Source organism: Thermobia domestica, chromosome 13 (genome assembly GCF_964235325.1).
Source record: "Thermobia domestica chromosome 13, izTheDome1.hap1.1, whole genome shotgun sequence".
NCBI lineage: Eukaryota > Metazoa > Arthropoda > Insecta > Zygentoma > Lepismatidae > Thermobia > Thermobia domestica.
The window spans coordinates 65,157,411-65,172,312 of NC_137466.1; the positions used below are offsets into that span (position 1 = coordinate 65,157,411).

General features: G+C 32.2%; 1 protein-coding gene across 1 annotated transcript; it reads left to right on the forward strand.

Annotated features, from left to right (window-relative positions):
• Positions 1–1,575: 1,575 nt before the first annotated feature.
• On the forward strand, positions 1,576–14,316 carry LOC145667629 (serine protease Hayan-like). The gene is made up of 7 exons (XM_081735090.1): positions 1,576–1,582; positions 3,895–4,131; positions 6,062–6,153; positions 8,362–8,471; positions 11,046–11,122; positions 11,803–11,966; positions 14,047–14,316. Exons 1-7 carry the CDS (start codon positions 1,576–1,578, stop codon positions 14,215–14,217), a joined length of 858 nt encoding a protein of 285 aa, XP_081591216.1. The 3' UTR covers positions 14,218–14,316.
• Positions 14,317–14,902: the final 586 nt, after the last annotated feature.

Genomic DNA, 14,902 nt, shown 5'->3' on the forward strand with positions numbered 1-14,902 from the left:
GATGAGGTAACAAAGGATTTGTGCGTTCTCTTTTATATATATAGATTGAGAAGGAATGACTGATCTACTATTACTAGACAGGAAATACAGGATGTATGAAAAGAAATTAGTACATGACCTCAAATCTCTTACATGACAGTCTATGTATTAAATATGGTAGAAAATGATTATGATCTGCATTGATTTTCAATATTGTCTAAACGCACAAAAATTTGAATACATAAAAATGTTGTTCATGTGACTTGTGCCGCAATTGTAGAGGGTTCAATGAATTCTATGGATATAACAATAAGGCAGCCATATAACTTGTAATCCTATTTCTAACTTTTGGTCACAAACAAAGAAGCTGTATATGTAACTTCTCTGTTACAAGTGCTTTTATCTCATTTTTGCCTTTGTTTGTGATCAAAAATTCGAAACACAATTACAAACTGCATAGGTACCTTTTTCGCTATACCTTAGAGTTCATTGTGCTCCCTGAAGTTGCTGTGAACACTTGGGCAACTTCAATATGTGTTCAATATCTTGTGTATTAATGCTAGTGAACACACTAGCCTTTCCCATTTTTTTAAAATTTCGTTCGCAAATATGAAGAAATGCTGTTTTTCAACCATTGCGGAATTATAAAGATGGCATATTCTCATGAACTTTGATTTTCATGATTCACTTCAATTTTCACGATTCAAACGTCAAAATGTGCGATTTTACTCATTCATTCCGAAATGTCCAACAACCTGTCCAAAAATGTGTTTTTCACATTTATTTACGACCACAATCGCTTTCTATCATATGTGACCTTAAACTTCTGTTAAGGACTGGATTATTATTATTATTATTATTATTATTATTATTATTATTATTATTATTATTATTATTATTATTATTATTATTATTATTAGTTGTAGTAGTAACCTTCTCCGTTGGTCTAGTTGGCTAGTGCACGCACCTTTAGCAAAATTGACAGATTCCAAGGTTCGACTTCCAGCGAGAAAGCCTTGAAATTTGAACGTATTGCGGTGGTTTTGATTCTCCCTTAAACTGTAGTTCAAAATCTCATATAGCCTCAGTGTTGAAAAAGGGTGTTAAAACTCCAATCAATAGTAATGGTAATACTGTAAAGGAAACGTGTATTGTTTTTTTCTTCCTTACTACTTGTAGCACTTCCTAATTCTTTTCCGTTTAATAGTACTAACATAGTAGTAGTAAACATTTTTTATTTCTGTGATACAAATGAATAATTCCAAAAGAAGATCCATTACAGTGTCGTAACATGAAGGAAACAATTGCATCAAAATATGTTGGCAAAATCAATGTACAGAAAATGTATAATTAGAAACAATTCAGGCAAAATAGCATCAATCAATATAAACGCACACTATATATATTGATTACATCGGAAAATTGACAAATTTTAACATGGAGGAAATCTCTTTTAAATTTTATATTTTTTTCTTATATAAATAAAACTAAAGAACATTTTCTACAAAATGATACAATAGAGACTAACACGACGTTGTTAATTCATTATTCTATATTTGGTTTAATTCAGTAAGAGTTTGTTCAAAGATTTTTACAATGCAAGGTAAATTATATGCGTTTAGCTGTTATCTTATGTTAATATTAGCTATGACTTTATCTAGTAGCTATGTCAAATTGTAATATTTTTACATTTTTATTTTATCATTGACAATGGAAGAATTGTTCATTTCCGTGTTACAAAAAAATCTTCTCTATTGTAATTCTCGCTGAAGTATTGCTTACTGGTGAAGACAAAACAATATTTTCATTTTCACATTTGTACGTTCATGATATTAAGAAAGCAAAGAAGTTTGGGATGCTAGTGTCAAAAATTAGGTATAGATAAAAATCTCTGCTGATTCACAAACTGTTTTCACTGTTAAGTTCCGGTTTCTATGACATATTGATAATGCATGTTTTTCTTTTCTGTTTTCACTGATAATATCAATCTACCAACCTGCTCTTGGCTAATGTTAACAGTATTGAGTATCTACAAAGTAAACGAAAAATCCCTTTACATAGTAAAGTATTAGGAGACTGTTCTTATTAGGACTTTAATATTATTGTTATTCATATTTTTGTATAACCTTTGTGGGAAGTCACTTTACATTAGTATTAGTATAGTTTTAGTGATATTATTAGTACATTTTAGTACATTTTTTTGAATCTACAAGATCTGTATGACTCCCTCCAGGTTTGATGCAAAAGTTGATGCGTCGCACATCCCTGTGTGTATCTTCTGTAGCATCACGAACATTTCCTGTCGCAAGGGCTTTCTCCCATGCGATTAACGTTGGTTGTGACAGGGATGGTTTTCCAAAACACACAGGAAAGTCCCTCATAATATCTGTTATTGACTTCTTTGTGTTGTAACGTTTGTTAACCCATACACAAGTCACTAAATGCTCCTAATAACAATAATAAGGATTTATAAATAAACATTAAACTAAATAATGAATAATAAAACATCAAAAATAATAATATTAATAAGGATATTAGCGAGAATAGTAACTCGTCATACTTTAATATTTAAGGAACTTTTCGCCCACCTTGTATGTCGTTGCTTTTAGCCCATTGATTATATTGGAAATCATTTTCCTTCGAAATCAACTGGGATTTTAGAAATATGAGTTTACTAATTTATTTTTCAGATCTAATTATATACCCTTTGCAGCTTTCAAAATAAAGGGCCTATCCGGTTGCAATGATGTAAACAGACTTTGGGGGAGATGGATGAAATTCAGTTCAAAATGTTAATGGACAATCAATGAAAAACAAATAATCTCTTTCGTGTGTCAAAAACCAAGAGGGAGATGGCTGAAATTCAGCTTAAATATAGAACAGGCTATATAGAGCCTACATTTTAAGTCATTAATTACATTAATGAAAGAAAGTCACTAAATTTACAGTTTCTGTTTATTACAAAATAAATACAAATATTATTTAAAAAGTAGTTAACAAGGAACCAAGACAACATGATAAGTCATCAATTACCATTGAGTTCATTTTTCTAGTCGCTGCCTTAACCTAATTTTTTGAGTAATTCAAATTCTGGTCACACTGTAATTTCTATCGATGGCAACACTGAAAATTCTTCCGATCCAAATTTTCGGGTGTAGAATAACATTATCTATTATTGTGGTCAGTTATATTTCATTATCTCTTTTCACTTACGAACAATGGACAAAAGAAAAATTGTTAGCTTTTGAAAAATATTTAGTAGTCTGTCCTCTTAAGAAATGAAGTCATTCACATATCTGAAAAACTATAATGAGATGGCTAATTGAAAGTTTATTGCAAAGACATAATGAAGAGCTTAAAAACGATGTACGTAAGGTAAATATAGATAGAACATTGTGAAAAGTCAAGTTGTTTGAGTAAAATCTATAATAATTATAAAGTATGTGCATTTTCTTCGGATTACCCCACGCGGAAGTCACGTGTTTGAAGTATCTCACATCTGGATTTGAAATATCCAGACTCAGTTTAGGAAGCAACTTGACTTTTGACCTGATCACGTGACACAGTCTAGTCCTTATGGCAAACCGGTGAGGCACTTTGCATTATTATAAATTACATTAATTACTTAAATTAAACTTGGTTATTAAATGTAGAAATTATACAGTATAAACAATTTAATTTTCACGAAATAAGAGACAAGTAATCAGTAAAATCAAATTCCAGTTGGTTTCAAAGAAAACAGAAAAATGATTCCACATATAAATCAATAGACGAGAAAAGAAAGATAGCGCGGTAATCAACACCGTTAATGTTATTGAATCGTAACGAGACTATGAGGAAAATAAATATCCTAAACGAAACAAAAGTGTTTCTTATTTTATCATTTTTCCTTTTCTTTTTCTTTTATTCTAATAGAAGATGACAAGTGTTTGTTCCAAGCTACTGGTGAGGAAGGAGTGTGTACATTGCTCCCAAACTGCACTCATGCTTTAAATCGTCTTCTGCTATTCAGGGAAAAACCTGAAAGATGTGGCTTTTCTGGGCGGACTGAAATCGTTTGCTGTCCACTTGACGTCACCACGACAAAACCGCAAACGTCTACTCCTGGAAGGAAACTTGAAGTTGATGGCAACGAGAGGATAAGCGTTAAGGGTAGACTAAATTAGTTCTAACTTTTGAAAAAGATTTACCTGTAACAATATTGATTTACAGTACTATCTATGATTTAGTTATACATGAATATCTCTTATCTTATCTCTAATCTCCGTTAGCACGAAAGATCTATCTTTCCATTAGCACGTTAGGTTTGCTCTGTTATTTATATCTTAAAACCAGGATTATCGTCACTATTTCATGACTACTTATGAACAATGTATAATACTTTTAAACCTGATTTATTAAAAAAAAAAAAAAAAAAAGATAGACTCTGGTTGAATGAACTAACACTAGTAGAAAGCAAAACATAAATAGAGATAGGTTAAAAATTGTAATGTGTCAATAATTTTAAGTGTCACTACAAAACTTTAGAACAAAATTCTCACACAAATAAAAATACAGAGCACTCGTATTTCGTCTATATATATAAAAGAGAACGCACAAATCCTTTGTTACCTCATCACGCTAATACGGCTGAACCAATTTCTTTTATTTTTGGGGGGTTATTAGGATTTGGACCCTAGATGGTTTTTATCATATCACTTTAATTTTTAATTACCAGTGTCTTGAGATAATTGACCATTCAAGTGTCCATAACGTACAAATCCTTTGTTAGTTCATCATAGGTAAAAATAAACGTATTTATATGCAACCCGCATGACCGTGTAACTCGGCGGGTTAACATAAATGACAGGCGATATAATGTTAACATTTACTGCAATCTACTATGGTTTTTATCATATCACTTGAAAGCGAAAACTTCCGGGGTGACCGCAGCGAAGCGGGGCGGGTTAACATAAATGACAGGCGATATAATGTTAACATTTAATGCAATCTTCTATGGTTTTTATCATATCACTTGAAAGCGAAAAAGGAAAAATTATCTAAGTAACAAAGTTTATTGCGTTCCGGGGTGACCGCAGCGAAGCGGGGTGAACGCTGCTAGTATATTATATATCGATATATCGTAATCCCGTCATAGTATCTTAATAATAGACCTCAAATTCGTGAATTTGGTTGATTTAAAGGCAAAAGAAATATGGAGAACATCGTTTTCTGTGTATATGAGCAGAAGTGTATGTTCTTCACATGGAAAGAATTAGGTTTAATGGAATAAATCCAGAAGTTTGAGTACTGTAAAAATCGCTACTTTTCCCCCATAGAATTTTCGAATACGCTGAACCAGGTATTCCCTAATTTTTAATTAAATGTTTATACACCGAATTAATATCTCTAACTTAATTAAATCCTCATATTAAGCATCTTTTTTCAACAGTGAGACGAAAAATTTTAGCTTTATAGAAATTGTCATTTTTTTCCCCTTTAAGAGAGGAATATTCGAATACTGTGAAATATTTATCCAATTATTTTAAATGAGAAATTTAGGCCTATAATTTCATTTCCTTAACTTTAAGGACTCGTGAGATATTTTATTCTTGTCAAAAATTTGAACTTCATTTAGGATACGTATTTCAACTATTAAAAAAAAACCTTTATTACTTGTTTATGTGATAAAAGCAGTTTTATGCCCAATATCACATTTCTAGCAACAGTAGTAGTATGGCTAGGCGTTGATGAGTGGGTCGCTTTCACATATTTATATTGTAACACAATAGTATAGATTTTGAACATAGCTGTAGGTAACTCTTAATTTGATGGAGTGATGCTTCTTATCGCCGTTCCTTCCGCTGCCCACTTGCTGGTACGACAAACATATGAAGACGTATCATCAAAACATTGGAGGATAAAATGACAAAACCGTAGATAGAGTAGATAGAAAGAGAGCAATATGATACTTAGAGCATTATAAGAGAGAAAAAATGTCTTATGGAAGTTTCTTAATTTACGGCAAGTAACTTCTGTAGAGATAAAGTGATCCTTTATAACAAGAAAATTAACTATGTTATATTTTCCGTTTTTTCCGAAGCATGCAAAGAGTACGCCTCGAAATGTCCACAGTTAGTGACTTTCCACATTGAGAATGGTGAACGTGCAAATGTAGGGGAATTTCCGCATATGGTAAGTGAATGGATCTTGATATCTTCATAACTTAATGCAAACCAAAATTAATGTGGTGAGAAAATGGAAGCTAATATACATTTGCTTTGAAGTCGAACTTTCCATCTTCATGTACTTTATAAAAACTTCATAACGTGTAAATATACAGAAGTATTTTGCACATTTTAGCAGATGTTTACATTTTTTGGTGTTAAGTGACTAAAGCACTTAAAAGACATTTGTTTTGAAGTAATACAGGGTGTCCAATATACAATGAAACCTGGAGTTTGAGATAGTAGAACTTTTGAACCTGAACTGATACACAAATAATGGTTATACCAAAATGAAGCCTTGTTCATGCATACATTTTTATACTAGGAAGCAACGATTGGCGTACACTAGGAACCACATAGTGTTGCCAGATGTAAGCGAAGGTGTAAATCAATTTTCTTTTTCCTTTTCTTTTCTTTTTTCTTTTTTCTTTTTTTTCTTTTTCTTTTTCTTTTTTTTTTTTTTTTGCAAAACATGTAAATTGACTCATAACTCATACGTATGGATTTTCTGTCGTTAATTTTCAGTTTGTTTAGTTGGAGTAGCTAATGGAGCGGAAAAAGAATTTTTCATTTCCACCGATAACTAATCGGATGAGGCCTCTATAAAGGGGAACTAGAGAAATCGTAGTTTTCATAAATTAACACTCTAAATTGGCAACCCTGCTGATGTTTCAGTGTATCAAAAGGTGTCTTAAGGATCTGTCTACATTATGCAAGTCCTGAAAACAATTAAAAACAAACTTTGAAATTATAATGATAAAATTTTTACTTACATGCACTTGGCAACACTGCTATACATTTCTATGGGGCTATTTAAAGCAAGAGGTATACAAGAATAATTCTCGAACTATTCAAGACCTGGAAACGAACATTCACAGTGCCATTGAGAACATTAACACTTCTAATCTTCATAAAGTTGCTGCCAACCTGGTGAAACGTGTGAACCAGTGTTTGAATCAAAACGGGGGACACTCCCAGCATCCACTGTAGAGCTGATAACTCATTTCTGACTCTAGCAGTGTTACCGGCTGCATAAACGTTTTATCATGATAATTTGAAAGTTCGTTTTTCATTGATTTCAGGAATTGCATAATGTAGACATATCCTTAACACACCTTTTGATGCACTGAAACATCGGCAAAGTTGCCAATTCGGAGTGTTAATTTATGAAAACTACGATTTCCCTAGTTTCCCCTTATAGAGGCCTCATCCGATTAGTTATCGGTAGAAATGAAAATTCCTTTTTCTGCTCCATAGTTTCCAAGCTACTTCAACTAAACAAACTGAAAATTAACGACAGAAAATCCATACGAAAATCCATCCAGTTATGAGTCAATTTATATGTTTTGCAAAGAAATTGATTTACACCTTATTTCGTATCCGTCTAGGAACACTTTGTCTTCTAAGTGTAATTTCAGTATTTGTGATTCCATGTCTACTAAATCAATACCAATCATGGTGAAGCGAAATACGCCAGGACTTGTGCAGGACTGACTGCAGAAGACGAAGATGTTTTTGTTTGTCCCACATGTTCCACGCAATATCGATGCAGTTTTTTTTGTTTGTTTGTTTTGTTTTCACAATACAGTAACACTGTTTATTTTCTTATGGACTAAAACTTTTCAGTTTGAAAATTCATTTCAACTTTAGAGATGATCATTTTTACATTTTATCTTTTTATCTTCATCTTGCACTTTGGTTATTCTACTTTTTTTTCTTTAGCCATGTTATGTAGTAATATTTGAGTTCTTATAATACAGACGATGTAAGCAGTTCAAGATTTATTACAGGTTTCTACATAATCAGACGTGGCGTAATTACCTGCACGTGTTGATAAATAAGCCACTTTGAAACACTTTTACCTTGGCCGTACAAAATAGAAGTGAGTCACATCATTGCCATATTTTTTTCTACATGCGGAAAAGGCTACTCTGCAACGCACATGCCTTGTGCTTTGTGTTTCAAGAAAATAAAGACCATAAAAGATCCAATACCCTTAACATGGCGTATTTACCTGCACCTACCTTATATGTATATTTTTTTACTAACAACGGTAAAACTTTGTATTTGGAATAGGCCTAAATGTATGAAATTTTGACAAAAACTTGTAATACTTAAAACATTTTTGCTTTTAAGCAATAATAACAGTAAGGATTTTCCTTTCTTCCCCACGTAGGTTCTTCTTGGATATCCTACTGGAACTTCATTAAGCTGGGATTGTGGAGGTACACTAATTAGCGATCAGTATGTCTTGACTGCAGCCCACTGCATTTTTAATTCAAAAGAGTAAGATTATTATGTTTTTTCTTCGTTTATCGTAATTATAGTAATTAGAGTATTTCTCAAGTATTTGATAAACTTTTTTCTATTAGTTCTCAAAGATCTGACATATATTCAAATTCAGTATATTTTATCTCTTAACTATATATTCTCATTTACTGAATATTTATACATCAAATAGTAAATATGGAACAACTCAAGTTCAGTAGTAGCTTATGAATAAAGTAATTTTACAGAAGTACAAAAGTGAACTTGCTTATTCCACCAAGAAAAGAATACAATACTTTGCAGCTCAAAATTTAACTCTGACATCGTCAGTTGAAAGTCAACCAAAACTCGACTTTACCCTTCTTCCTTCTATGCTTTTCAATTATATATTGACTATGAGTTTCTATTATATACGAACATTAAATGAAAAGTTCGAAACTTGATTTATATATTTATTAGACTTCCAATCTTGTCTTTGGTGCGAGCGGTCCTGGGTTCAATTCTCGGTGGGGACACTCGGTCGAAAACGTGTAAAAGCTCTTTTGGGTCAGCCATCCTGAGTGAGGTTTTCCTGATTCACACCAGGCAAATGCCGGGATGGTATCTAACATATAGGTCCCAGGCCGCTTCCTTTCTTCCCCAATCCTTTCCTCGGATAGTGTGATCGCCGAGAGACGTTATTGCTCATATGTGACGGGCTAACATGGCCATAGATGCCGAAAGTCCAGAAATCTAATTCCTAAATCTTATATTAAACTTCCAAACTATGCTATGGATAAGTGTAGGAAGTTTTACAGAATGACTATGTCCGTCGTCCGTCAGTCTACCTGCGGACAGGTATCAGAGCAGAAACGGTAAGAGATTTCTAGAAGCGATTTAGTGTCCCAAGAATGGTTCCGTTTCTTCCATCAACTCTATATTCAAACCGGAATTGGTTCATATTAACCATTTCCGGTTTCAACTGTTTTTCGATGTAGAACAAAAACAATAACAAATAGCAAGAAGACATTTTTGCAAAAAATTGAGAGTCTCAAGACAACATATCATGACTTTCTGCATCCGCAATAAGCTACCAAAACCGGACACGGTTCAAATTTTTTAATACTGATTACCATAGAACAAAAACAGTAAAATATATCGAAATGGGTTTCCTGCAATCGATTTATTGTCCCAAGAATGGGTTCAATCTCCTTCGTTAACCCTCTATTTAAACCGAAAGTGGTTCAAATTAATCATTTTCGGTTTCAACGTTTTTCGTCGTAATGATAGCAAATAGTAAGAGACTTTTCTTTTAACATTTCATCGTTTCAAGATAACATATCATAACTGCCCCAACACTCTACGGAAAGCAGAAGTTGTTCAAATTTACTATTACTTCCTGTTTCAATGGTTGTTTCCTTAGAGCAAAAACAATTTAAAATATCGAAAAGCTATTTTAAAATGGATTCATCATTTCAAGGAAAGACGCCATTTTCTCCGTGTTAATCTTCTACTCTATTTTTTTGCAATCGATGCAGCGTCTCAAAGATAATATGTCATTATCTCCCGCATCAGAAGTTGAAATTTACTAGTATTTCCGGCTTCAGTACTGATTTCCATAGAACAAAAAAGGAAAAATATATCGAGAATCTTTTTTTTTTTTTGTAATCGATTGAAAGTCGTGAGAATATAATCCATATCAGGATTTCCATAACATCCGTTAACACTATATTGACCCGGAAGTGGTAGAAATCAACCTGTTTCAGCGTTGGTCACTATAGAGCAAAACTGGTAATATATAGCGAGAAGTGGTCTTTTTGCAATTGATTGAGCATCTCAAGAGAACATATCACCACCAACACCAACAATGTGCCAAAACCGCAAGTGATTGAAATTTACTACTACTTCCGTTTCAAAACTTATTTTCATAGAGCACAATCGGTAAGGGATAGCGAGTAATGGGTTTTAGAAATGGATTCAGCGTCCGAGGATCAACTTCTGCCTTTGACCTTATTCCTATATTCAAGTAGTAACAGATGTACTACTTGAAGTTTAAGTATTAAATTCCCAGAATTTGGAATCAATCGTAGTTTCATACTGTGAAACCAAACTCACTTGTTATTATTATTATTATTATTATTATTATTATTATTATTATTATTATTATTATTATTATTATTATTATTATTATTATTATTATTATTATTATTATTATTATTTTACGAGTTACCACTGGTTTTGTTAAGAAATTTTTGTTATTTATATCTATCCTCAATCCAATATATTTAATTTCAAGTAAAATTTCCTAAACGATTTTATTATTATTAATATTAATATTAATATTATTATTAATAATAATAATAATAATAATAATAATAATAATAATAATAATAATAATAATAATAATAATCATCATCATCATCATCATCATCAGAGGTTAAGCCTAAGTTTTGCAGTCTTTAGCTTTTCTTAAGTAAAACAGAACATTTCTCAATATTTTCAAACGACTTTCACCAAATTTAAATTGACGTGTTCTTTTAGCCTATGATTCAACGAAATTATTTCGGTGGTTTTCAATACAATGTACTTATTTTGACTCTGTAATTTTTAAAGGAGGAAACCTGTAGTTGTTCGTGTTGGTGAATATGATCTGAGTGTGGATGATGATGGTGCTACCCCAGAAGATATAAGTATTTCTCAAGTTATTCCACATCCTATGTATAAACCTCCAAGGAATTATCACGATATAGCTATCTAAAAACTGGCCAGAAAAGTTACTTTCAACAGGAATATATTCCCAGCATGTCTTCATACCTCCAACAACATTCCACGGGAGAAGCTCTTGGCAACTGGATGGGGACAGACATATTTCTGTAAGTACAATAAAAACGAAATAACTTATTTTTTCCTGCATTGTTTTAACTTTAAAAAAAAACATTCAAAAGGTTATATTAAAACCTCCAATTTGCTTTAAGTTATTCTCAATTATTTATTTCTTATCAAAGAGCTCGTGTAGGTGAGTAGAGAAATATTAATACATCATTGCAGAATTTCAAAATTATGCCTTGCAGTTCATAATGGTATCTGGATTATATGTTATTATTTAATTCTGACTTACGTATACACCTGACGTCAGTCAGTCATGAATAAACTTCAAAATTACATTTGTAAAACTTTGACAATATATATGAAGTTCCCTTCGTCAGCCAATTTAACATACGTAAAATGGAAAATTAAGTTTCTTTTTCTAAGACGCTATTTGGAAATCTCTGTTACATTTTTAAAATGTTGATTTTTATACATTTAATGGTACATCAAACATAAATAGATTATTTAAGGTTTTATATACAATACACAATTCTTTCAACAGTGGGTATGAGAAGTAATGTCTTGAGGAAAGTAGAATTGCAGCATGTGCCTTTGAATCGATGTAATGAAACTTACAAGAGTCGGATAGGCAAATCTCTACCCAATGGAATCCACAAGTCCATGATATGCGCTGGAGACCCTGAGGGTAAAAAAGATGCCTGTTTGGTAAGTTTGAATTTTTTATAACCTATTTTAATTACCTTACTATTAAGCAAGTGTAAAAAATTTGCTATTGGTTTCAAAATGATCTTAATATCTATATTTAATGAGGAAAATTATAAGTCTGAAAAGTGAATCTATGAATATATATTGTCCTTCCTCCTTTTCCCCCATAGGCTCTTTGTAGCCAAGTAGCTAACCTTAATGCTTTCTGAACGTGTGATCCCGGATACGGTCCCTAGAGTTGCTTTCCTCGTATTCAAAGCAAAATAGTGGTTTGGATCCTATTTCAGCAATAAATCTTATCTCGGTACTGAAAAGCGACTCCTTCCAATGCAACACAAACAATAGAACTATTAGGTTGTTGTGAATGATATTTAATGAAGCAGATCCCAGAATTCTTTTGTCTGGAATCCAATTGTTAGCTAGGCAATGGCAAATCTGTTGTTGCAGACAGCGACTATTTGGATTAACTATGTATTGTAGTTTTTTCCTTTGGAAATGATTCACCTGGACGACGTATATTTCATTCGCACCAAGCTAAAACACTCATTCGTTTGTCCTGAATTTGTTCTAAGTTTTACAGTTTCTTCTGTTATCGTTTCTCTGAAAAGTAATATTGAAGTGTAGGCAGGGATGTATTTAACACTTTTGTCGACCCGGACTACTAGAAAATATCGCTTCTTTAAAATCAATGTGTGCTGCCAAATTTCTGTACGAAAATTTGACACCCGCAAAAAATTCCCGCCCCGCGCCATGATCCACGTTGGCCTATGTATCAATACAGTTCTAAATGTAGGGGACTGAGTAATATTGTCAAGACTCGTCACCCAATAACAGATATAACAATCATAATTCTGTTTAGCAAAATGTCTCATGTCATATGTACTTATTTTTTCTTCGATTTCATCGATTTTTTCTATTATCGTTTCGATTAAAATTAATATTTAAGTGATATAAAATCACTAATACTACTGTCTATTCGACATACTAATAACTCGGAAACGATTTATCATTTTACTCCTATGATAAGTAAAACTATCTGTACGTGTTAATGTCATGTTCCTAAAGTAAGGTGTTAACGCACATAGAATTTCTTTGTTAAAATTTGCTTACTGAAAAGAATATTTGACACAAAAAATCTTGATCTATCAAAAAAATTTGTACTTCTTACCTCGCGTACATGAAAAACGGTCACTGATTCCATTCATCTAGAAAATACTTACGGAATCATCTAAGTCGTTTCCGTTTCTATCCAGAAACACATTGAGTTGGACTCGATACTCTTTCCTGAGTCCTCTTGTGTCTTTGTACAAATCTCTTATATTCGTATCTATGCTATTTTCTTGTGTTTAAGCAATCTTATTTTTCACACTCGAATGTTCTCTCTTCTTGTTTGTAAAAGTTTGACTACCTTCGCGTTTGTTGCTCTACCGTTCCGTGTTTACAGTGCTTGGATACTGCATCCATTGTAAACTAACTTGTTTCGAAGGTTCATTCACATGTCAACAATCCTATAGAATCATGATTTTACATTTCTTGATTCTGACATATTCTGCACAGTATTTCCCCCCACACACACACATACACTGCTTATTTAACAGCAACTGGGATGTTGGTACTATTTACACTCATCTTCAGCAATTGATCTATAGATACTTATCTAATTAATTGTGTATTAATATTAACCAGTCATAATTACCAGTTACTCAGAATTAATATTAACCAGTTACTCTTAATTAATAGGAAAATCGATTGAAAAGCTTTGACCTATATTGAGTGTAATTACTAATCCATATCAATTAGATACGGATTCACTTTCGTGAATCACAGTATCACATAGTTTAACACAAATGATCTTTTCTAATATTTTATCTAATAACCTATTCTTCCATCAAAAAATCTATAGCTTTTGCACATAATTTCATTATATGCAAAACAGTTGTCGAATACAATAACATTATACATTATCATGAGTATATAGTTTTATCATGAGTACATAGTTTTTATCATGAATACATAGTTTTATTATGAATACATTATTGTTTGAGACACACCGAAATAATTATATTTTTATTTCTTATAGGGAGATTCTGGAGGTCCACTACAATACGTCTTGCCTGATGGCGACACATGTAATCAATACGGAATTTTAGGGGTAATATCAAGTGGAGTTCTGTGTGCTACAAGGATCCCAGGAATTTACATGAAAGTTTCTGATTATGTTGATTGGATAGAAAGCATAGTATGGCCTTAGACTTATTCCATTATTTTAGTTTCGAATATGCTCAAGTTTCAAAATATGTTTATGCGTTATAAGTACCTGTATAAAGCTCAGAACCTCGCAACATATGTATATGCCAATTCTATTCATATTGAAGATTTATGGTGTTAATTACCTACACCACGTTTATTTTATAGCCCATTGATTTATATGGAAATTATTTTTCTGTTTTCTTTCAAATGAACTGTGAAGCATAAAAAAAACTCAAACGAGATTGTGATTATTAGAGTTGGAAACATTGAACATTGCTACGAATAGTTAATGTGCTGCCATCTATAAACTTACTTTTGATAAATGGACCTATCGAACCTTGTAGTTTCGCAAGGTAATAAGAACAGTCAACATGTTATAATTTTGAGAGTGAAATTGTTTCGAAATTGTGTCGGGAAGATGAGAAGTTAAAAGTGTATAGTGTATTGTGGTTTGTATAAGGAAACGGGAGCATTGTGAGTGTGTGGTTAATATTCCCTGATTCTAAATTTATAACTCTTTTTTTTTATTTGCCATTTTCGATCAGACGACAAGGTGAGTATTGGTCACCCACTTAGGAATGGCCCCGACTCCTATTAGATCATCTGTGCATGTACTTATTAATATTTGTTTGGTAATTGATTTCTACTTTCGATTTTGAGACTAAATGAAAACTTCAAATTTAAAT